General features: G+C 43.4%; 2 protein-coding genes across 8 annotated transcripts in view; both read right to left on the minus strand.

The window, feature by feature from the left end:
* Positions 1–13,198, minus strand: C18H19orf18 (chromosome 18 C19orf18 homolog). 3 transcript variants are annotated; one of them, XM_061386603.1, is made up of 8 exons: positions 13,143–13,198; positions 11,407–11,493; positions 9,299–9,397; positions 8,674–8,712; positions 5,612–5,695; positions 4,182–4,284; positions 1,093–1,259; positions 1–378 (listed from the first exon to the last, which is right to left on the minus strand). In XM_061386603.1, exons 1-8 carry the CDS (start codon positions 13,147–13,149, stop codon positions 230–232), a joined length of 735 nt encoding a protein of 244 aa, XP_061242587.1. In that variant the 5' UTR covers positions 13,150–13,198; the 3' UTR covers positions 1–229. The 3 variants fall into 3 exon arrangements, with proteins under 3 accessions (XP_061242587.1, XP_061242589.1, XP_061242588.1); XM_061386605.1 differs by lacking the exons at positions 11,407–11,493; positions 13,143–13,198 and adding an exon at positions 9,521–11,400 and having other exon boundaries at positions 1–348; XM_061386604.1 differs by lacking the exons at positions 11,407–11,493; positions 13,143–13,198 and adding an exon at positions 9,521–11,400.
* Positions 13,143–25,545, minus strand: part of LOC133229803 (zinc finger protein 606) — a 24,949-nt gene continuing 12,546 nt past the window's right edge. For 2 of the 5 annotated variants that reach the window (XM_061386550.1, XM_061386551.1), the window contains exons 5-7: positions 24,502–24,628; positions 24,175–24,273; positions 15,609–19,734 (exon numbers count right to left, since the gene is read on the minus strand). In XM_061386550.1, the coding sequence (XP_061242534.1) occupies positions 17,747–19,734; positions 24,175–24,273; positions 24,502–24,628 (2,214 nt within the window). In that variant the 3' untranslated portion in view covers positions 15,609–17,746. Of the gene's footprint in view, positions 13,199–15,608; positions 19,735–22,791; positions 22,859–24,174; positions 24,274–24,501; positions 24,629–25,545 lie in introns of those variants that run through there. The other 3 variants (XM_061386553.1, XM_061386555.1, XM_061386554.1) reach the window with 3 other exon arrangements.

Consider the following 25,545-nt stretch of genomic DNA (forward strand, 5'->3'; position numbering starts at 1 on the left):
TTTCTCTTCCAATTAAGTTATATTTATTCATAAAACTATGAGAGCTAGGAAGCAGGAACTGCTGCATCATGTGAATTTATTTTCTGCTCTCATGTCTAGTCGTCATCATTCAGGGTGCTTCTGTACAAGGTTCTCCAGAAGGAAGTCAGGCCCACGTCCTCAGCCATCTGTCCTCCCGCGGGTGTTCCTCCGCACTGGCTAGCACGTCCTGCATCTCCGTCACTTGCTTTCACGGACTCCCCGCTTTTGCAGGATGTACAGGATCCTTTACTTTCACTTCCTTTATTAAGTTTTGTGCTGCATTCAATCTCTGCTTTTCAAAACGTTTTCTCCTTTTTGATCTAATAACTAAAATGTAGACATCATGTTGCTGAGATACTAATAAATGAGGAATTATAAATGGAGACAAAAGAAGTGAGGAAAGATATGGAAAAATAAAGGAAGGAACAATGGAATTTTTAGGCTATACTGAATGTTATTTGCCTGATAAGGAAAACTGCACTTTGAAATTATTTCCCCACTTTCTGTACTCAAGCTTTGTAAATTCCCAGTTTTAAAAATGTACAATATTGTAAATCAACTATACTTGTTTTTAAAACTTAAGCAACTTAGCATGCCTGCCCGCATGAGCATATATGCTGTTATCTCCTCACAAAGAACTGGCAGGGGTGGTGGGCAACTCTCAGCAGGGGTCTCTGACCCAGGGGTAGTAACCTGTTTTGTGGGCTTGGATCCCATTTCCATATCACGCTGAGGCAGACGGTGTAGGAAGGCATCTGACTGTCTGCGTTCAAAACTCAAGAATAATGCAACATTAATAAGTATGGGTAAGGAAAATATTTAGTCCAGGAAAGGTTTTGTTTCCTGAACTCTCTTTTCAATCCTTGGAATTGCCTTGCAAAAGGAACCAAGCACCCACACAGCTGTTTGCCCCTCTGTGTAACTGAGAATGGTTCACTCTTGCCGGTGTGGCTAGAAATATTCATCTTTCTTACCTCCCACTTAGCTTTGCTTTTGAGAAAACCAAACCATTATTGTCAGCTCAGCTTTCCTGCAACTCGATCTGACAAGATAAACTGGTTGACCCCCTACCTGAATGAATGAAAGTTTCCAGTTCCCTCTCATTCTCCGGAAGGAGGTACGTGGACTCATCCTGGCCCTCATCCTCAAAGAATTCCTCTTCATCTCCTAACGATGGGATCTTGATATTTTTATAAAGTGATGCAAGTTGTTGCTTTTCCTCAGCCTCGACCAGTCGACTGGAGAACAAAACACATAATTTGGGGGAAGGCTGTGCCCTGGGGCTTGCAGAATCTTAGCTCCCCGACCAGGGATCAAACTGTGCCCCCTGCAATGGGAGCGCAGAGTCTTAACCACTGGACCACCACAAGAATTCCCCAAATAGATAAATTTGAAAAGCATAATTTTCACAGTAAATCATCAGGTCTTAATCCTTAGTCCTGTGGTTTTCCGACTGAAAAGCAGTCACTAGTTCGTGGTGGTACTAATACATGGGGAAGGAGGCAGAAATAGGCTTTGAACAAAGTGTCAATGTTTTAAATGAAGATAGCATAGGGACTGTTGTTTTTCCCTTTTGCTCAATCTCCAATATTTTTTGGCCTGGCACTGTTACTGATCCTGTATTTAAAATGTTCATCATGGGGTTATGAATGCATTAATTTAGATTAAGAAAATACTATATGATTATTTATCTTGACTACCAAGTTTTTGCACTGCCTTAGATTTTGCACCTGAAGTGAGCGCCTTGTTCACCTCACCTAGATCCAACTTGGAAGTGGATCATTGAACAGATATTTCTGTGTGAAGTGGAAATGGATAATACAGTGTTTAATTTTTTGTAACATATGTACCTTCTTAATTGTTTGGCTCATGGGCTTCTGGGGTGGCTCAGATGGCAAAGAATCTGCCTGTAATGTAGGAGACCTGGGTTAGATCCCTAGGTCAGGAAGATCCCCTAGAGAAGGGAATGGCTACACACTCCAGTATTCTTGCCTGGAGAATTCCATGGGCAGAGGAGCCCTGCAGGCTACAGTCCATGGGGTTGCAAGGTTGGACACAACTGAGCAACACTACATGTAATAATAAATCATTTTAGGGTCAGCTTAACTGTGTTCTAAGGAGCTGAGATGGAGGAAGGGGTGTAGGGGTAACGTTCCAGAATCATGCTGTGCAGCAGAAGAACTGATCTGACTGTAAACACTGCTGCAGATAATCAGGAAACTGGGACAGGAACAGGATTTGGGTGAGGAGAATGAGGTGCTCACTTCATGTGCAAAATTTAAGGGGGTGCCAAAAAACTCAGTGATGATGATAAATATTTTGACTCAATATTTTTAAAAACTGAAATGAGTGAATTCTCTGGCCGTCCAGCGGTTGGGACTCGGTGTTTCCACCGCCAAGGGCCCAGATTCAATTCCTGGTTGGGGAACTAAGATCCCACAGGCAATGCAATATAGGTTAAAAAAAAAAAAAAAGGAAAAAAACTGGAAAAATCCATAATAAACCAAATATCAAAATTTAAAAAACAGGCTCCATCAGCACTGTGATGAACTGCATGAGAGCCTGAGTCAAAAGGGAAAATGTTGAGTCCCTATATACACGCTTTTATGTATTATTTTATGGTTCTTCTTTTCTAAAACATTAAAGTAGTTGAGAATATATTTTAAAAATTGAAAAGCCCTATATCAAAACTCACGGCATTATTTTAAGTTTAAATAATTTATACCAGAAACAAAATCTATTATAATTTTACTTTCCTGGTTTAAATGAAATAAAACTCACTAATATATTTTCGCTTTTCGTATTCATTCATTTATTTTACTTGGCTGCACTGGGTCTTCACTGTGGCACGTAGGATGTTTAGTTGTGGCTTGTGGGATCTAGTTCCCTGACCAGGGATCAAACTCAGGTCCCCTGCATTGGGAGCACAGAGTCTTAACCACTGAACCACCAGGGAAGTCCCTCATCGATATATATCCAAAATATACTTCTGGAAAAAATTAATGGCTAAAAATTACATACAAACATGTACTCTGGGGCACATATTTTCCCTTTTGCCTCAGGTTTTAAAATGTCACTATGGGTAACACAAACTTAAAAGCTGTAAACGTTGACATTAGTTCAGTAACTTAATTGGTCACTAAGAGTTCAGGATGAAATATTTTAGTGAGTTATTTTAGGAATCTTCATATTTGTTAACATCTTTGTCTATACTAATGAAATAAACTGAAATTGAAGTTCCATAAATTGAGTCAAAGGAGATCGTCAGATTAGAAAATCCAGAACCAAACATGCTGGTGACACTCACTCATTAATTTCACCTTTAATTTTCCTTCATTTGACATACTTCAAGGTAGTCCTAATATGGTTACCTTAAAAGATATTCCATACGTGGCAATGTATTGCCCATGTGCACATTTAATCCTAATGAAGAATTTAGTACTTCCTCAAGATGTTTCTGATAGGAGATAATGGAATCCTGGAACTAAATCCTAGAATAGGAATCAACGTGCTGCTCCTGATCACAGTCACATGATGTCACAGAGTGGCTTGCTTTTGTCTGATACTAATTTCAAGATGATCACATAAACTGAGCTTCGCCACAAGCTTTATTTGTGTAAACAAGATGAAGTGTCTTCCCTAAATGCTACTATCACCCCAACCACACTGATGATAAGTTTCTAGTGAAAGAGACAATGGTCACTTTTCTGCTTTGCTCTATTAAGATTTTTTTCCAAAGCATCAAGTTCACTCTAGAAAATCACATTATGAAAGGATGCCAGCATCTCAGAACATTTTTTATCATGAACCACAGTAAGAGATAAGTTTTACTTCACAATCTTCAGTCTGAAAAGTTGAAAATCAGCATTTCCATTTTACTAAATTGTATTCATTCTGTCCTGTTTTTTGTTATTTATTCGTAACTTTTATTTTTTTTAATGTTTCACCATGTTTCTTTTTATATTTTTCATTTATGTCATGATCCACCATGAATATAGGCCATATTCTGAAAAACGCTGAAAACTTGTAATGACTATAATTACTCAGTGATTATAAGAATTATCAACATTATCACCATTATTAACATTACTACCATGAAATAATCTAGTTACCTGTATGTCTTACTAAAGGATGGTAAAGATTACTTAGCATAGACTTACTATATCACGTAGGAAATAGTGGTCCCAAATATCAGGGCAATAGTGAGGGCTATACACGCAATTGTAATTACTTTAACAAGAGCAGGTCTATGAGGAATCCATGCTAAAAATAGAAAGAAAAGAAGTTTTCATAAACTCTCATTTTTAGCTGTGACTATCAGTTATTAGGGCTTCCTTGATAACTCAGTTGGTAAAAAATCCACCTGCAATACAGGAGACCCTGGTTCAATTCCTGGATTGAGAAGATCCCCTGGAGAAGGGAAAGGCTACCCACTCCAGTATTCTGGCCTGGAGAATTCCATGGACTGCATAGTCCATGGGGTCGCAAAGAGTCAGACTTAGCGACTTAGTCAGTCGCTGACTAAGCGACTTTCGTAGGTGGTGCTAGTGGTAAAGCACCCACCTGGCAATGTAGGAGACATAAAGAAACTTGAGTTCAATCCTTGGATTGGGAAGATACCCTGGAGGAGGGCATGACAACCCACTCCAATATTCTTGCCTGGAGAATCCCATGGACAGAGAAGCCTGGCAGGCTACAGTCCACAGGGTCGCATAGAATTAGACACATCTAGTCAAGGCTATGGTTTTTCCTGTGGTCATGTATGGATGTGAGAGTTGGACTGTGAAGAAGGCGGAGCGCCGAAGAATTGATGCTTTTGAACTGTGGTGTTGGAGAAGACTCTTGAGAGTCCCTTGGACTGCAAGGAGATCCAACCAGTCCATTCTGAAGATAAGCCCTGGGATTTCTTTGCAAGGAATGATGCTAAAGCTGAAACTCCAGTACTTTGGCCACTTCATGCGAAGAGTTGACTCACTGGAAAAGACTCTGATGCTGGGAGGGATTGGGGGCAGGAGGAGAAGGGGACGACAGAGGATGAGACGGCTGGATGGCATCACTGACTCGATGGACGAGAGTCTGAGTGAACTCCGGGAGACGGTGATGGACAGGGAGGCCTGGCGTGCTGTGATTCATGGGGTCGCAAAGAGTCGGACACCACTGAGCAACTGATCTGATCTGATCTGATCTGATCTGAAGCGACCTAGCACATATACATGTATCAGTTAATATATTTGTTAATCATATTGTTTTAGGGGAATAGGAGAGAAAATCAGAAATAACATTAAAAATAAAAATTCTTAATTTACAAGAAAACCATGCAAGCTAGATTGCACAGCCTGTGTGAACAAGTATAATTTGAATTCCCACCTAAACCCTGACTCCTTTTTTTCATCTGTCTCCTGTCTTTGGCCAAAGCCATTTCTTATGAGACTGGTCCCTGATGTATAGCAGAGACTGCCACTGATATAGCTGAAAGGAGAGTGGCCTTAGTTTTACAACTCAAGTGTTGCCAGATAGTCTTAGGTTGTACAGTGCTGTTTTTAAATAAAACAGGCTATTACAGGGCAATTCGAGATCTAATCCCACAAACCTGCATTCCAGGGATTGGTGTTTAGGCCCACGGAATATCCTATAAAACCAAGGGTGGTCCTCGCAGGCTCACTCTTCTCTTCATCTGAAATGAAAATAAACAAACAGAGCTACTACGGGTACAAACTGAACAAAGGCGCGACTAAGTACATTACTCAACCGTTTGTGAAATCTGACAAACTGAGGTGCTCCTCCTCGTCTCACACGGAGCACTCCCTCCCTTTCTTTCCCTCCCCTGGCTCAACAACTGAGCTGAGAAACTCTTTGAGACTGGCACCTCAACGTGAAGTCAGCTTGACATGAAGAAAAGAACCTGGACTATGAAAATGCTCACAGATTAAATGCTTAAGCTTTCAGTTCACGCGCTCAGTTGTGTCCGACTCTTTGCAACCTCATGGACTGCAGCACGCCAAGATTCCCTGTCCATCACCAACCCCCGGAGCTTACTCAAACTCATGCCCATTGAGTCGGTGATGCCATCCAACCATCTCATGCTCTGACGTCCCCATCTCCTCCCATCTTCAATCCTTCCCAGCATCAGGGTCTTTTTAAATGAGTAAGTTCTTTGCATCAGGTGGCCGAAGTATTGGAGGTTCAGCTTCAGCATCAGTCCTTCCAATGAATACGCGGATGTTCATTTAATGATTCTCTCGATTTTTCTGTACATTTTCAGGTTTTCATAATGAAATACTGATGTGGGGGATATGGGTTACAGATGGTTTCAAAACCGTGACTACTGAAAACTGGGCATTGGACTTGGCAATGGGAAGGTCATTGGAGACCTAGTCAAAAGTTATATTACCCATGTGCATAACTGACAGAGCTTCATGAGAGAACAGAAGGAAAGGGATTACAGACAGCAAAAGTTTTGAAAATTTTCTGAAGAGTTTTGCTGTCATGGCGGGAATAGAAATGAAGGCATCTCCCAGAAGGAGCTGAGGGGTTGGGAGACAGGTTTTGCTTTTTAATACAGGAAAATTGACATCATGATCTCATGAGCACAGGGACCACACTTTAAATTGTGATGCTACTGGAAAGGGAGAAAGAATCGACCAGTGGCCCGAGTTGGCCTGAGGGGATGGAAGTTGGTGCACAGGTGAAGGGTCAGCCTTGACCTGGCCCGGAGGAAAGATGAGAAAGTGTTATTCAACTGCTAGTTAGGGCGATGCAGACGCTCGCTCAAGTGCTTGTCAGTGATGGTAGGAACAAGGCCATCCTCCAAGAGCAAGGTTGGGGTAGATATGGTGGGGGTGTTTGTGGAATGAGAAAAACAGAGGAGAAAGTCACCAAGCAAAGGGGGAGGGTAAGTGGACTAGGAAAATGGACCAGCGTAAATAAAATTCCCTAGAAACAGAACGGCTGGGTACACTATTTTTTTTATAGCCACTCCTGTAGCCCAGAGTCCACCAAAATTATTCAAACTATTCAACACTAGTCCATCCTAAAGGAAATCAATCCTGAATATTCATTGGAAGGACTGATGCTGAAGCTGAAGTTCCAATACTCTGGCCACCTGATGAGAAGAGCCGACTCTCATCAGGAAAAGACCCTGATGCTGGGAAAGATTGAAGGTGGGAGGAGAAGGGGGTGACAGAGGATGAGATGGTTGGATGGTATCACTGACTTGATGGACGTGAGTTTGAGCAAACTCTGGGAGATAGCGAAGGACAGGGAGGCCTGGCGTGCTGCAGTGCATGGGGTCGCAAACAGTCAGACACGACTGAGCGACTGAATGACAACAAAGGCAACACTAAACCTACTCCATGTACCTACCCTGCCTCACGCATCCCTTCCCCCAGATGGTAACAGCAGCTCTGGGTCACACTCTCCTCTTTCTGCCCTTTCTGCCCCCTGCCTCCTAACAAGGCTGGTACTTCCCCACATGGGTTGGCACGGTGCGCCCTGCCTGCTGTTTCTAGGATTCTGTGTGTATAACCTTCCTCCTTCACGATGATCATTTCCGAGTCTGTGGGTCTTATCATACCTGATTAAAACAAATCCTGGGTGTATTTCAAAACTGTGGGTCAAAAGTGAATGCATTCTTCTCATAAGAACTCCCAAATTGCCCTCTGTAGAAGCTGCACTTATTCCTGGCTTACGCACAAGACGGGACATTAAATTTCCCTATTCCTTTGCCGGTACAGTTTATTATGAGATATTTCACCCATCTTCAACATAATAGCTGAAAACTGGAATTAGAGTGTATTTTCAAGGTGTATTTTCCTTTTTATGAGGTAGGCATCTTTCCATGTAACTGAGAGCTTAGAGTTACAAGAGAAAATTGGAGTCTTCCAGTGATTCAACTAGACGAACAATTTTGTCTTCTGTCTCTATCAGAAATTACCCTTGGGACTGAAAGCTCAGGGATGGCAGAGGTCTCAGCAAACCTCTAGGGCCACCTCACAAGAGGTTAGTGTTGATAGTTCATGTCAAGACTAGAATGTGGGCCTTCCAACACTTTGATCCAGCTTCCTTCTCTGGACTTTGGGGGTGGTGAAGTGAATGGGGAAATGAAACACTATAGCTGAGCTGTGTACATGTGTATGCGCACTCAGTTGCTCAGTCGTGTCCAACTCTTTGCGACCCCATGGACTGCGACCAGCCAGGTTCCTCTGTCAATGGGGTTCTCTAGCCAAGAATACTGGAGTGGGTTGCCACACCCGCCTCCAGGGGATCTCCCCAACCCAGGGATCAAACGTGCGTCTCTTATGACTCCTGCATTGGCAGGTTCTTTACACTGAGCCACCTAGGAAGCCCATAGCTGAGCTTTAGGAAGAGTAATAAAGAATGTCTTTGGGATAGACAGATGTATTAATTGTGATTTTTTTTTCTATATTTCCTGACACTTTGACATCTGTGCTATTTTCTAATCTGTCCCTAGCAACATGGTTACTAACCCAGCCGTGGAAGGCAAGGCGTGCCTTTTTCTAATTTGCACAGGGCAGGGGGGAGCTGTACAGGTTAGTTATGAGCGTCATGGGACGCCCTCCTGGAGGAGCCATATGATACAAGAGCTCTGCAGGTATTTATGGATCCCACATGCACCCCCAGATCCCGACTTACCAGTGCTCGCTGGGGGCTGCATGGGTGTGGTACTCGGAGCTAGATGGCCATTGAAGGGGATCAGAGAGGAGAGAGAGGTTTAGGATACATTTAGGAAAATTACAATATAACTTGGTATTAGATGAAAGGGCATGACATGTAGTTTCCAAATATTAATTGCTGAGATGGTAAATGTTCTTAGCAAGTTTACTCCAATGCCGAGTAGATGCATGGGGCTTAGTCTGCAAAAGCATGGTGCTCTGTTCACAGCCAGCGTTTCCTCTGATGCATATGGACTGTCAGCAACACAGTGCATCTGGGTCCTGGTCCGCTTCTGCGGTCGTGCAAGCTGGGAACCCTCCTCTCAAGCAGAGGACCTAGAGAAACTTGGTGCGGAGCTGAAAGTGCGGTGCTATCATCAGCTCAGAGAGGTGGTGCTGGGAGGGCCCGACAGTGACAGCCCTGCCATCGCCCAGCTTACAGAGAGAACCACACAGGACCCAGTTTCCAATCAATGTCTATCTAATCTTATTATTTTATGGATCACGCTACTAACAATACAGAAGAAAAGACACACTGAATAGCAGCTAGGAGGACCACAGAGTACAGTTCCCATTTCACTGACCGAGTAGTAACAATGACTCACCTCTGGGTCTTGGGATAGCTCCATGGGCTAAATGAAATTGCTTACCGAACTGTATGGGTTGTTTGGTGACATTTGGGCGTCTTTCTAAGGGAAAATAATCTGGAAAAGAAAACCTACAGCAGTGAGGTGTAATCACCCCGTTTTACTTCCCCTGAAATGAGTGAAAGCAATGGTTGAGGCAACCCATTCAGCCTGTTGTCTGTCGGAGTGGTTGGAACTCACCTGCATAAGGCACACTCAGATGAAGTGGGCACTCCATTAAAAACAAAAATAAAACAGCAAAAGAACTTTGAACCTTGTCCATCATTCCAAAACTGCTAGTTTGTTATCGTGTGGGTGTAAGGAAGTATTTAGCTGCTGTCCACCATCTGCCCTATATTTCTCTGAGAAACTAAGGAGCTCTTCTCCCTACAGAATGTCTCAGTTCTGACTGGGAGCCACCAGTGTGAGGTCAGCTCATGTTGCCACATGGAATTCTTTGATGGAACGAAGTCAGCCAATGGGGAGACTAACAGAATGAGAGGGTGTGTTGGGAGTGAGTAAGACCCTCAGAGTGTCCTGACTCTTGAGGAGACAGAAGGGAATCAATTATAATTCAATGCGACACCTCACCAGAAGCAAACGGAGACAGCAGGGCTCTGTAGGCCCATTCTAATGCTTACCCCAGCTTCCTAGATGTTTGAGTTTCTTCAAGTTACTTAACCCCTCTGAGCTTCAGTTTCATCAGTAAAACAGGAGGAGGAAAGAATGCCCACTTCACAGGGTAACAGCGATGGCTCAATAATCCACACAAAGCTAAAAAACTGGGTTGGCCCTGAGCGTTAGTTCTGGATGTAAAATGTGAGAGTGTAATCTTTGAAAAAAAGCAATTTGGTATGCCTCCAACCTCTAGGCATCCAGAAGCCTAGACCCAAGTGGCTGTCTCCAAAAGTTTCTTTAAGGGAGAGATTAATTGAATCATCTCAGCATGTAGAAAGGGGATTGAACAATGAGATGGTGTAGATGGCTGTCCCCGGGACTTGTCCTCTGCCCATCCGGTAGTTCACATGATACTCGAAATAGGCTTTCATCCCTCCCACCAATGATAGTAAGAACAGACCGGACACCTCTTGATGCTTACACAGCCCCGAGGACCAGGAGCCGACTCCACCTGTGCTGCAGCCCAGAGGGCAGCTGCCCCTCCTAAATGTCTGGGGGATGACAAGGCTGGGACCCCGCCCCCCAAGACCTCCTCCTGCTGTGAACTACCAAGAGGGTCTTGTTCTGTTCTTTCAACACCCAACCTGGCTTCCCCCCATTCTGCTGTGCCCCCGGGATGAGCCTGGTAAGGATGCAGCTCCCATGCTCTAAATCCCAGTCTCACAACTGCCTCCAATCAAACCCATCTCTTTTGAGCTTCCTGTTGGCCTGCCTGTGGGCACTGTTTAGACTGGACTTAGGACTGTCAAGGTCCCTGGGGACTGGCCTAGGGTATCGATCTCCCTGTGCTCACTGCTGCCTTGCCCAGTCCTTCCCCCTAGGTCTGTGAACATCTGGCTCCCAGTCCAGGTTTCCCGAACACCAAATACTGGACGGAATTAACTGTGTGTTTTGTAGGAACCTGGAGGTAAATTTCTACACCGTCAGCCCGTATCTCCAGGTTTCGTACCACCTGTATCCCAGAGCCCTTTGAGTGGCCCCTCTAGGCCAGACGAAGCCTAGGCCACCACCCTCCTCTATGCTGTCGCGACACGGGGCCAAGTTACGAGTCCCCCGCACTTTGCGTGGGTCCTGCCCAAAGCGGACCCACAGTGACCTCAAGCCAAGCTGGCTTCCTCCCTTTTGAGTTATAAACCGTGTCATGTCCCACTGAACGTCTGCTCCCAGGACAAGAACCTCCAGAGCCTGGTTGAAAATACATTATTTCTGGGGCCAGGGGGAGGGGCCTGTATTTTTAAGATGCCCCCAGGTAACTGTCAGGATAAGAAGTTTGGGGAACAAGACCAAACTTAGTGGCTTCTGGTGGAAAATCTCATCAGGGCCCCCGTTTCTCCACTGGGACCCTCTTTCTTTAGGGCACTAGGACTTCTCCAGACCCTTTACCAGTTCCTCCCACTGTGAGGACCCACCTTGAGCAGGGCGCTGCCCGTAACTGCCATGCTCGCTCCACCTGCAGAGGGGTGTCGTCTTTGTGATGTCACAAGGGAGGGCACTCCCTGTCCGGGCAGAAAGAACAGCTTCTGCGGGGGAGGCTGGCATGAGCCCTGGCTCTCCTGACTGAGACTGTGTTGCTGGGAGTGCCCAGCACTGCACACATCCCCAGGCCCTTCTCTCCTCTGTCCACAAGGCAAGGCTGCCTTGTTGCTTCTGAGTTAATTGCTGTTTTGTTTTTTTTAAGAATTTAAACACTTATTCTTCAAATTAAGAAATTACACATTTTGATAATGGTCATTGTCTTAAAAGTGTCATTCAGTTCCAGCACATTTAAAAGGATATTGGTAATTCTGACCAATTCTTGTAACTGCCTCCTTGATATCCATCCACCCTGGACCCCATCATATGGCTGAGCCTTCTGACCAGGCCTTCTCCCACATATACGGCTTCGTGACCATCTGCTGAGACCTCAGCGCCCTTCTCCCTGTGCCGCACCCCTTCAGTCCCCCCACATCTCCACAGTCAGGAGATCCAGATGAGGAGGTCAAGAAGCACAACTGACAACCTGCGGGTGTCCCAAGCACTTCCAGAGCCAGAGTGCCATGCTGGGCACCTCAGACACGGCAGACTGGGACCAATGAGGTCCCCAGGGAGCACAGAGCCTGGTGTGTGGCATCGGGAGACAGAGTGGACAGTAAGAAAGGAGAAAATGTACGAGGTGATGTCAAGTAGAGACGCGTGCAATGCAGCCAGTGAAGACAGGGCGGTGAAGTGGGAGTGAGGAAAGCGTGCTGGCTGCATGGTCCAGCATCAACACGGCCATGAACAGCCCCGGTCCAGGTCGCTGAGGGCTGGAGTCAAGGCTGGGCAGTAACTCGTGCTTGGGAGTAGCTGAGAAACAGGCAGAGGCTCCGTGACACCAGGCACGTGTTCTTCCACCCTGACTCTACGAAGCCCCGGGCTTGCGGATCACACTTCAGAGTTACCTTGGGAGGTAAGAAGTCACCGACTAGCTTTCTGGTGCCTTCACCTCCCCATCCCAGGATCCATCCTCCCAACCCTGAACTCACTGGGGTTCATAGGGACCAGGATCTGATCCCGTCCCATGTATGCATAAAAACAAGTAGCTGATGAAAACAAGAGAAATAAATGTGCTCACTGGCCAAGGAAATAAGCAAGTTTCTAAGCATACTTATTTCCAAAAGAAAAACAGCACACTGGATTACAGATTCTATCAGAGGCACATATATTAGAACAGATGGACCAAAATTTTAAAGTAGTAACATACATTTAGAGAGATAAGGCATGACATTAACAATAGGGAATGAGACTAATAACATATAAAAGATAACCAAGAGGAAATACTAGATATGTAAAACAGTTGTTGAAATGAAGATACAATTAGAGGAATTAAGTAGCAAATAGACAGCTGAGAAACAAATTAGCAAACTAGCATAGCAAACAAGAAATGTCCAGAGGAAAGAAAGAAAAAGGAATTAGAGAACATGAAAGCAAAGGTAAGACATATTGACAACAGACACAAACGTGCTAACATCTAAGTGTTAATAATAGGAATCTTAAAAAGAGAAAAAATTTAAATACATACATGAAATCTTAACAAAAGAAGAGATAAATTTCCCAGAATGTAAAACAGAATAAAGACATCAGATGAAAAGGCCCATAGAAGTAGCTTATGAAGTTAATCATATACTTACCATATGACTCAGCTACTCCACTGCTAGGGTTTTACCCAAGATAAATGAAAACCTGCACACACAAATAACACTGAAAAAGAACATCCAGAGCAGCTGTATTTACACTGGCCCAGAGCTGGGCTCAAGGTAATGTTCATCTACAGGTGAACAGAATGACCGCTGTGGCTCATCCACATAACGGAAAGCAAGCTACTGACACACACTACAACGTGGAGGAGCCTTCAAAATCATGCTGAGCCAAAGTATCTGGATACAAATGTAGGATACAAATAGAACACTGTACAATTCTACCTTTAGAAAACTCTAAAAGACAGTTCTAATGTATATTCACAAAACAGACATGTGGCTGCCCAGGTCTTATGGTTGTGGTGGGGATTAACTGTGAAGAGACATGGGGAACTTTCTGGAGAAGGGAAAAAACTCTCTAGTTTTACTGTAGTGGTGGTTACAAGGACATGGACGTTTTTTCCAAAACTCACCAAACTGTAGACGTAAAGGGAGATTCGGCAGCATACCTGTGGTGTTCACAGAGCCCCAAGACTGGGTGAGGCCAAGGTAGTGTGAGCAGACGGGAAGTGGGGAGGAAACACAAAGGGGACCTGAAGTGCAGGCCAGAGGGGCAGGGTCGAGCCCCAAAGCCAGGTGAGCGTACTTCAGGGAGGAGAGGACCATCACCTGAGAACTTGAGATGCTGCTGCTAAAGTCAAGGAAGAAAACAGAGCTGACCCCTGGATTCAGCAATGTGGAGGACATGTGGCAGCAAGGTAGGTTTTGGAGTGAGTTCAAGAAAGAATGGCTTCCCCAGTGCCTCAGCGGTAAAGAATCTGCCTGCCAAGGCAGGAGACACAGGAAACGTCAGTTCAATCCCTGCGTCGGGAAGATCCCCTGGAGGAGGAAATGACAACCCACTCCAGTATTCCTGCCTGGGAAATTCCATGGACAGAGGAGACTGGTGGGCAACAGTCCATGTGTTCACAGAGACAGACGCAACTGAATGGCTGAGCAGAAGAAAGAATGGAAGGGAAATGAAGACAGCAAAAAGAGACCACCTTTGAGAAATTCTGTAACGAGGCAGAGACTGATACAGGAGCTAGAGGGTTTTCTTTTTTTAAAGTATGTTTGCACATCAATGGGGATAACTCAGTATATATAGAAAACCTGATGATACAAGAGATAAGGGAAACTTGCAGGAACAATGTCCTGAGGCAGTGGACACGGAACAGGCTCTGGCGCCAACACAGTCAGTTTGTATAAAGGCACCAGTGGGAAGGCACGGATGTTACCGAAAGTGAGTAGAGGAGGTGGAGACCTACAATGGAAGGCCTCTGCTGGTGGCTCCTATTCACTCAGGAAACAGGAAGCAAAGTCATCTGCTGGGAGCAACCCAGAAGGAAGCTTCAGTCAAGGGATTGTTGGAATCTTGGTACTAAATAGCCAACTAGCATAGGAAAAGATACTTGAAGCAGATGGTGGGCAGGTCCTAGCCACTGGTAATGGAATGGTCCTAGGGACGACAATGGCAGTGTCTTGCAGGCTGGGTGGGAGGCAAAACCACTAGCAGAGAGGTTGAAAAGCTGTGAGGTCAGGACATGGGAAGGTCGTCTACACGGATAGTGGGACTGGGAGTATGATGGGGGTGGTCTTAGATGCAATACTGCAAGAGTAGAAATCTTTGCAGACAAGCGAACCATTCATAAGGTGACTGCAACAAAGCAGCAGGAGTGATATGACAGTCTGATCTTCCAAGAGTCAGCACTGTTTTAGAGAAAAGGGAGGGAGAACAATCCAAGGGCGAGAGAACAAAAAGGGAGAACAACGAGTGAAGAGCAGGGGAGAAAGCAGCCACTCCCTGCAAGGATCTTGAGAGGTGCTGTGCAAAGAGGAGACTCGTGTTTCAGCAGATGATGGATGAATGGAGACTTCCCACCGGGCCCAGAAGGTTTCAGAGCTGGGCAAGAGTGAAGCAGGGGTATCAAAAGGGCAATGAACTGAGCCATGTTTTGGTGAGAATAAGGGAGGTAAGAGGGGACCTGGGAGTCCTGGACACATGAGGCTGTATGATAGGTGGTAGGGAGATAGGGAATCCTCCTAGGAGGAAACACAAGACTGGGATCCTTTTAGAACAACCCTTTAGAAGTCCAGGAGGCCCTTTTAGAAATATTTTTTGGGGACCTCCTAAAGTGGTCCAGTGGCCCAGTGGCTAAGATTCCATGCTCCCAATGCAGGAGGCCTGGGTTCGATCCCTGGTCAGGGAACTAGCTCTCACATGTCACAACTAAACAAGATCCTGCATGCCGCAACTAAGACCTGCCGCAGCCAAATGAATAAACAAAATTTTTAAAGAGAAATACTTTTTAAAAAATATTAGGCTTGGTAATATAGTTACAGAAGAACTTAGGAGGATGCATGTGGAATATTGTATATGACTTCCAAAACCCTCTGGAGTCACTAAATCAAGAGAATCTGGGTTCACTCCAAGTGTATTTCTTTGGGTATTAGAATACAATTCCCATATATTGGCAGTACAACTCTTTGATACATTAGATTGCTTTCTCTTACAGAGATAATGCTGATAGCTCTAGACTCTTCAATGATCTTTGCACAAATCACATGAGAAATCCAATTAATTTACCCCTGCAACATTTATTGGGTTAACTATACATTAAGGTAGGATCAGATACCACCTATATAAGCACCAGCTATAGGCATCAGATAGTGAACACAGCATCCCACAATACCAGCAGGTGACTGCTTCTCACCCCTTGGAGCGTCATGGACCCCTAGAGAACTAGATGAACTTTCTGTACCCTGGATTTCTAACCAATACCGTTGAAACCTATCCAGGAAGGATTGTTGGTCCCAAATAATGGCCCAACTTTAGGGGAACACAGGAAATATTTGTGAACCAAAGAAATACCACCCAAGTCCTCCTATTCATCTTACCCCCTCTTTCCACTCTGAGCAGAGAAACTTCCTCACTTTATGAGATGATTGATGATCTCTCTTCCCTTCTGAGTCCTCCCTACTATCAAGCAATCTATTCATCTAGAGAAGATAAGGAAACACTGCATCCCAGGGAGACCTTGAGAAACGGGGATTTCCTGTGCAGAGGTGTTTCTTGCCCTCTGCCTCATGAAGGGTAATTCTAAACCCATCAAGGGGCATTCCTCTGATTTGCCCAAACCTCCAGCGAGTCCTCCAGCCCCTGGTCGACTATAATCTTCAGGGATGGAGGTGGTGAAATTCTTGGGAAACCAGAGCCCAGAAAATGCAGTGATCCTCAACATCCAATCTAGACTTCATATTTCAAAGGGAGCTTTGCTCTCATATTACCAGAAATTCCACAGGCAAAGAGCCAGATAACTTTCTCATTGTTTAGGAATTTGATTTTTATTACCAAATATCTACTATAAAAACAGTGAAGAAAATTTTTAAAAACACATTAAGGGGAAAAAAAAAATCACTGCAGAGGCAGCGTAACACAGTGGTTATAAACATGAACTCTGGAGTCAATCTCTCTACTCCTAACTAGTTGTGTGTCCTTAGGTAGGTTTCTTATGATCTGTGCCTCAGTTTCCCCACTTGTAAAATTGAGATAATAATAGTTCCTATCTTATAGAATTAAGGGGACTGAATAAGTTAATATCTGAAAAGCATTTAAAAAAAAGTCTAGTACACAGTAAGTGCTGTATGTGTTTGTAAAACTTAAAATCTTATTAGGTTAATTTACCCATGAGTATTTCCAGTCCTTATGCAAATACACTATTCAGATGTTCTAGTGGATATGTATATACAGTTTCGTGTCCTTTTTATTCCTTTATGTTATGCGTTCTGACTCAGTGTCCATAATTATAACTTATGTGATTGCCTAGAACAGATTACAAACTAATTGTCCAACTGCAGTCATAAGTAAACCATGGACACTGACACACTGGGTTAGGAAGTATCACCTTGTGTTCCAAGAACATCAGTCTCATACTTCTGCACAGTAACCTTTCCATCATTAGTAATCTCATTTACTACTCTTTCCTAAGGCTAATCTTGATCAACAGTAAATATCCCACTCAATACTATTCTTTTCTTAAATTCAGGTTTAGTATTCCATATTCTATTCTTAAAGGGCACCCAGACCCTCCTCTTACAATAGCACAATCTGTGTTTCCATAATGATGCACAAATGTTATTGTAAGGCTTCCATTCAGTACTCCAGCTGGATGCAAAACAGTGTATTTCCAGTTGAAAATACTTTTCTAGGATAAAGTTTTTTCCATAACAATGCACTCTGAGCCACAAACAGTAGAGATCTCACTAATAGCCGTTTCATTCCCTATGTTCATGTTGCTCAAGTAGGATTCCTGGTGAACCATGAGGGGAGTCTCGAGTTCTCTTCATTGTACTTATTTGATTTTAAGCAAGGGCTACATAACTGTGGAAGGCTTTTACTTATTCTTTTCATTCACAGGTTTCTTCTACAAAGATAATTTCTACTGATTAATAGGGGGAGAAGTCTTACTAAACTCTTATTAAAATTTCCCCGCTTGATTATACTTATAGGGTTTTTTCAGTGTGTTATCAAGTGTACAATAAAATAAAAACCTCATCAATTCAATTCACAGAGTTTCTCTTCACTATGAATTCTCTGGTGTTGGAGGAGGGCTGAGTGACCAGTAAAGGCTTTTCCGCAGTTGTTGCATATAAAGCGTTTCTCTCCACTATGCATTCTCTGATGAATAATAAGAGAAGAATTCTTACAGAAAGCTTTCTCACAATGATTACATTTGTAGGGTTTTTCTCCAGTATGGTTTCTCAGATGTACAATAAGGGAAGAACTCTCATTAAATGCTTTTCCACACTCGTTACATCTGTATGGTTTCTCTCCAGTATGAGTTCTCCGGTGAGCAATAAGATGAGAGCTACAGTTAAAGGATCTTTCACATTGATTACATTTGTAGGGTTTCTCACCAGTGTGGATTCTCCGATGAGCAACAAGGTGACAGCTCTGGCTGAAGGATTTTCCACATTTATTGCATTCATAGGGCTTTTCTCCAGTATGAGTTCTTTGATGTCTAACAAGGTGAGCCATTTGGCTACAGGATTTTCCACATTTATTGCATTCATAGGGCTTAATCCCAGAATGAATTATTTCATGTTTAGTTAGGGCTGAACGTTCTCTGAATGCTTTGCCACATTCCTGACAGTTATAGGGTTTCTCTCCTGTATGAGTTCTCTGATGGGCAATAAGGTGGGAGCTCCAGCTGAAGGATTTTCCACATTCAGTACATTTATATGGTTTTGCTCCCGAGTGAGTTCTTTCATGTTTACTAAGGGCTGAGTAATCCCTAAAAGCTTTTTCACATTCATCACATTTAAAGGGCTTCTCTCCAGTATGCATTCTCATATGGGCAATCAGATGGGAGCTCCAGCTGAAAGATTTCCCACATTCAGTACATTCAAAAGGTTTCTCTCCAGTATGAGTTCTCTGATGCCCAATAAGATGGGAGTTCCAGTTGAAAGACTTCCCACATTCATTACATACATAAGGTTTCTCTCCTGTATGAATTCTCTTATGTACAATAAGATGAGAATTCCAGCTGAAGGCTTTTCCACATTTATTACATTCATAAGGTTTTATTCCAGTGTGAGTCCGTTCATGTTTAGTAAGGGCTGAACGATTCCTAAAAACCTTTCCACATTTATCACATTCATAGGGTTTATCTCCAGTATGAGTTTTCTTATGTTGGATAAGGTAAGAACTCCAGATGAAAGATGTTCCACATTCATTATATTCATAAGGCTTCTCTGTAGCGTAAGTGCTTGTATGTTGTGTAAGGAAGGAGTCATACCCAAAGACTTTCTCCCATTCGTTGTATTTATATGCTTTCTCTACAGTACCAATTTTTTGATGTTCCATAAAGGATGAAAAGTAAAAGATGTTTTCATATTCTTTGTAATCATACTGGTTTCCTCCAATATGAATTCCCGGATGATCATTAAATGATGGGCTCTGGTTAAAGATTTGATGGCATTCCTTATATTCATAGAGTTTTTCTCCTGTATGCATTCCCATATGATCACCAAAATGCAGTATATGATTGAAAGATTTAACAGTATCAGTACATTTTAAAAGATTATCTCCAGTTTGTACCCTTGCAGGGTGAACAGGCTGCATGGACTGGTAGAAGGCTTTGTCATACTCATTATTTTCACAGGTAATCTTATCAGTATACATTATGGCTGAGTTACATCTCCAACTTTCAGCATTTACATCAGGCTTATAGAAATGTTCTACTTGAGAAACTTTCTGAGATGGAACAATGTTTAAGCTCTGGCTACACCCTGCTCCAAGTTCACAGAACTCAGAGCCTCTTTGAGATAGTATCTGCTTTTGCATGAAGACCATCTGCCTCATAGCTGTACTCTGGTTCACGTGATACATTTCTAATTGGTCTTTACATCCCAAAACTTCTAACCTGGAGAACCAAGGATCATCCCATATGTATCTCTCCAACTTCATGCTATGGGACTGTTCCTCCTCAAGTATGCTCTGTGTTGGGATCAATGCTTTGCTTTCAAGATTTTTCATCCATTCTGAAATAAATAGAAAAAGTCCATGAGAGTATAGAGAAACAAATTCTAAGAGTAGGGTGGACGAGGTAAGATTTATTGTCCATGTTATTGAAAAGGCAACTGTGAACTTGTTTCCAAATAGACTGGTAACCCAGAGAAACGTCATAACAAGAAAGAGGAAAATAGTAAAGAGTGAGCGTAAGTAGTTAAATAGAACACACAACGCGTAATGAATATGAATAAACCCATTTAGGGACATTCCCCGTGTAAAGGAGGACCAGAACAAGTGACTACTGAAAACCTGCACTTGGTTTCCTCTGGACTTGGCGCCACACACCTTACCCTCTGCTGAGGCTGCTGTGTATTATTTCACTGTAACAATCCACTACCCTGAGTTTAATGCCTTCTGAGTCCAGTGTGTACTTCCAGAGAATTACTGAACTTGGTGGAGGGGGGGTGGTGTTGTCTGGAGGATCCTGACACATTCAATACTACTAAGGTGAAAAAATAACAACTGGTTAAGCAAAAGACATATGAACAAGCAGCCCCTCAGCAACTAATATTTAAATTATTAAAGCATGTCAATTAATTTCTATGTTATAATGTCCTATTGCTCTCCTATTTTGACACCTACCAAAAAAAGGAGGGGTGTTAAGTGAAAGTATCACCAACAAGGCGTCAAGCCTTATTTCCTGTTCCACAGAGTTCACTCAGTAACACAAAACCATCTGCCCAAAGGGCAAAAATCACAAAGTTTAAGGATACTCCTAAAGTTCTTTTAACACTGCAGAATAATTTGTAGAGTGATGGCAGAAGAGACAGACTTGAAAGACAGAATACTGCAATGAAAAAGGTACAGGAGTTACAGTCTGATAATCTGTATTTAATTACTGGCTCTGCCACTCTCCTTAGGTGAGTTTTCCAAAGACTAAATGAGATTGTAAAACCAACAAAATGTCTGGCAAATTCAATACGTGGAAGCCACCTATCATCACCCTGAGTTATCAGTCCTCCAGCAACGGAAGGGTGTCTCCTAGTTTCCTATTGCTGCTATAACAAATCACCCATCTCACAGTCTGAAAGTCAGAGGCTATAAACGGCTTTCACTGGGCTAAAATCAGAATAGCTTTCCCTCAGAAGCTCTGGGGGAGAATCCATATCCTTGCTTTTCCCAGCTTTAAAAAGCTGCCTGCATTCTGTGACTTGTAGTTCCTCTTTCTATCTTCAAAGTATATTATTCCTATCTCTACTTCTGTCAATCATATCGGTGTCTCTGATACTCACTCTTATAAGGGTCTCATGATTACAATGGGTCCATCTGGACAATCCAAGATAATCTTTGCATCTCAAAAGATTCCTAGTTTAACTCACATCTGAAAAGCCACTTTTGCCACATAAAGCACCATATTCAGCTTTGGATGTGGACATTTTGTGGAGGGAGGAGGGGATCATTATTCAACATACCACAGTGTCTAAAAGCTACAGGAACCCAATATGGACCTAGACCCTGGTTTTCTTCAGGTTTTTATGCTTTCTTCACTATATACTATTTTCCCCTTTTACTACCCAAGTCCATTACAAGAGAGAGAGATTCTACTCTGCTAAAGAACTGGCATTTATTATCAATTTTAAGCTTCACTCCTAGAAGTTAGAGAGTCCCTCTTTGTGCTCAGTTGTGTCCAATTTTTTGTGACCCCATGGACTACCAGGTTGCTCTGTACATGGGATTTCCCAGGCAAGTACACTGGGGTGGGTTGCACTTCCGCCTCCAGGGGATCTTCCCGACCCAGGGATCAAATTTGCATCTCCTGCATTGGCAGGCAGGTTCTTTACCTGCTGAGCCACCAGGGAAGCCCCAGAAGTCTGGGAATGATCTTCAAATAGCTTTTGAATTTTCCCAGTAAAAAAACTTTTTTAAATGGTAGCTGACCAAGTCACTGACCAAACAATTTCTGACCAGCTTTACAACCAGTATTTGTGGCCTGAGCATATCTTTCACCTGTAAATTATAATCTCTGTGATGAAAGGACAATCGAAACACTATACATCACTGTGACTGTGGGGCTGTAGATGCTAAGCAGGTGGGAGGCCAGAAAAGGAGATCAGCATGACAGAAGCCATCCAGGAAGGTTTCACCCACAAGAAACGACATGAGCTCAGCCTTCGAGCATGGCTCAAATACAGACTGCCAGAATGGCACAAGCAGAAGCAAGCTGTGATGAGCAAAGGCATGCAAGCTGTGATGAGCAAAGGCATCACACATCCTTAAGGATGCCAGCTGAGTAAACTCCAGGAATTAGGCAGGAAATAACGAGAGAAAAAGAAAATAGAGAAAATAGGAAGGTCTTGAAATTGAGTCAGTTATTTAAAAGGTAATCCAAGTCATTGTAGATTTACTGGCAGAGGCCTCATAATGGAAGACTTCAGGGATGTAAATCTAGAAATACCACCTGAGAGGCTCATAACAAATAAAATTTACTCAGCAACTTGAGCTGGATGAGAAGAGAGATTCCTTCTTAGAGAGGAAAGAACAGGGAGTCAGGATGACCTTCCCATTTCCAGCTCCGGGGATTCACAGAAGGCTGAACAAGGAATACACATCAGGAAGACGGGGACACCAGCCAGAAGGGAAAGTGAGATTCCTGGTTCTATCAGTATCAAGGAGACAGCTGAGATGATCTGCAAGAAGGCAGAAGTGTAAAGCTGGAGCTGGTGGAACCACAGGGCTCAGGATGATTACTCAGAAAGGTCAGCACATAAAAGCTACCGGAAATTATGACGCCTTGGTACAGGCTTTCAGATCCAGATGGGGGCAACAGGTAAGACCCCACAAAAGCCCACTTCGTTAGAGTGGACAGGAAGATGTCCACCTTTAGGACTCAAGAGAGAGCACAGTATATTGTTAAATTAAAAATAACAAAATACAGAACAATGTGTACTGTATTTCACCTTTGGAAAGGTGAAAAGTAACTATTGTGTCTATATGCTTAACCAAAGCTGTGCAGTGACCCAGAGAGAGTTTATTCAAGGAGAATAAGTTAATTTTGATAGTAACAGATTTGTAGCATTTTAACTTACCCTAATCCCATCTCTGACTCCTCAACTCAGCAGTAGCCTTGGAAAATAACATCCCATATTTCTGGTGCTGGAGGAAACAGAACAAAGCTAGAGCTTTTTCAAAGCCTCACTCCCAAAGAATAGTCATTATCTGAGCTGTTTGGTGATTCCCAGAAAGATCCCACTTGAAAGACTTGTGGGAACTTGCACAGTGCTAAAAGCTTCCAGGAAGTAGGGATCTGTCAAACATTTCCAGGCCAAGTTTTAAGAAGTCTTTTTTTTTTTTTTAATTACTGTCCGAGATGATGCAAAATAGTTGGGGCAAACGATATACTAACCAAAAAATGAAAGGAAAAGCTGAGGAGTGAGATATGCATAGGAGCTTTGAAAAGTTCTAACATATTCCTGGGAATCTAGAAGGCCACATATATATACACTGTAGTTAAATTTTCAAAAGTCAAAGAAAGCAACAAGAGAGAAGCAAGTCATCACACACAAGGGATCCTCAACAAGATTAACAGCTTATTTCTCATCAGAAACCAGGGAGGACAGAAAGAAGAAATGTGTCAACCACGAATCCTATACCTGGCAAAACTATCATTCAAAAATAGAGAAATCAAGACCTTCCCTGATAAAACAAAAGGTAAGAGTTTGCTAGTAAAGCTGCCCTATGAGAAACGCTAAAAGGAGTTCTTCAGACTGAAATGAAAAGACAATAACTCAAAATACAGACCACCAATAAAGGTAACTACTTGGGAAAATCCAAGACTGTATAACTGCATTTTTATTTGTTTCCTATCTGATTTAAAAGACAATTACATAAAATCCAAACTAAACTGCTGCAAATTAAGATGTTAATTATAATTCCCAGGACAACCACTAGTAAAATAACCAAAAATTTATAGTAAAAGGAAAGGGGTTACCTGTGTGTGTTTCTGTGTGTCTCTTTGGAGGATAAGAACAGTGTGAATAAGTATAAATGAAACTTCCTTTCACTTACCCATTTTATATAGCTTTGAGTTTTTAAATCATGTAGATACATTATCTGTATTAAACAATCACTTTTTGATACTTTTTTTTTTTTTTGGAAAGCAGAGTCTGTGACTACAAGGATACAAGTTTTGCAATAAAAAATTAAAAAGCAGGTAACTGAATGAGAAGTCTTTTTAGACAAAAGGGACAGCAGATAATATGAGAGGTAAGGAGGGAAACTGCAGGATACAAAAATTGCTACCTTGTTAAGAAGGTGGGCATTTTTGCTCTGAAAATAGTACAAGGGATGAAGCTTCTTGGAAGGAACTGTGATGCTTTCTGAGGAAGTGAACTCTTCATGGCCTCAGCCCTTTTCTCAAAAAGTAGGGCTTGGAGGAAGGTTCCTCACTCCCACCTGGGGCCTGCTCTCACCTGGACAAGTGCCTTGAAGAGGATATGCTGGTTCCATTGACCATGGCTCTTCTCCTTGCTCCAACAGGGAGATGACCTCAGGCTTGGTGATCTGATTCCCTACATGAAGAGGAAAAACATGGACTTGTGTAGTCATGTAACCCTCCTTCCCCTACTCTTTCCATGAGTGACTTCACTTCATACTTTATGATCAGTAGGGACTCCATCCTTGAACCTCAGGGCTCATGATCACCTCGGCCCTCCTGAGGCTCATGTAAGATGGTAAACAGGGAGCAGCAGAGGGTATTGCAAGGACAGCTTCATTTATTCAGCCAGCCAGCAGCTTACCTACAGACAGCAGGTGCCCATAGGTCTCCAGCATCACGTCACGGTACAGGGTCCTCTGAACAAGGTCCAGCTGCCCCCACTCCTCTTGTGTGAAGTCCACAGCCACATCATTGAAGGTCACTGGTTCCTAAAAGACCAGACATGTTCCTCTTCAACCTGGAGACGCCTCTCCCTGCCCCCCATTCCATCTAGTGTTTTCTGGGGAGGGAGTAGGGCTGACAGCGTTGGGGAGGAGACAGAACATAGAGGAATTGCCCTGAATGTATTCAATATTCTGACTGATGTGGATAAGGTCTCACTGGGAGCCAGCCAGGGCCCTGCATTTGAAATGTACTCTTAGACAAGTGGATACCTGGGCTCACAGTAACCACAATAAAAATGAGCAGCTCTCTCCCAAGTCTTGCTCAGTTCTAGTAACACTGGGTAGTATCTGGACAGTTCTTCCTGCGTTTCCAGAGCTGCAGACACTTAGTGAGACCAAGACTAAAACCAGGACCAGGATGGACGCAGAGCATGAGCCCTGACCACAGAGCAGAGAGCCTGGGGCTGACATCTGCTCCACAAGTGGATCCAGGACCTGGAAGGGCTCTCTAAACATTCAGAGGCTGCCTTCCTGGGCACAGAGAGAAGTTTCCACTCCCAGACTGTTTCTGAGGACAGCCTCCCAAGCACTGGAGGTGGGGTGGGCCAGGACTGAGCAGAGCTGTCCAAGCCAAGGAGAACCACTAACAGTTGCTATCAAAGCACTTTGAGTTCTAAAAAGTTCAAACTGACGTTTTTAAGAAAAACAACCAGGAATACCCACTAGAAAAATTAAAGGATGTCTGATTTTTGCAACAAATGCATCCTGCACAGTCCTTTGAAGCCATCAAAGTGAGTCTCAGGTATCTGGGCACTTCCAGCGTGGGGCAGGGGCATGTCTTCCCTCATGAGGGCGGTGGGGAGTGAGCTGTGTGTTGTGGGACGTGTGCTACAAACCCCACAGCCCCTGCTCCTGTTGAGGCCTCTCTCTTGGCCTGTCTATCCACTATGGTCCTCTCCTCC

The sequence above is a fragment of the Bos javanicus genome, chromosome 18 (assembly GCF_032452875.1).
Source record: "Bos javanicus breed banteng chromosome 18, ARS-OSU_banteng_1.0, whole genome shotgun sequence".
NCBI classification, from domain to species: domain Eukaryota; kingdom Metazoa; phylum Chordata; class Mammalia; order Artiodactyla; family Bovidae; genus Bos; species Bos javanicus.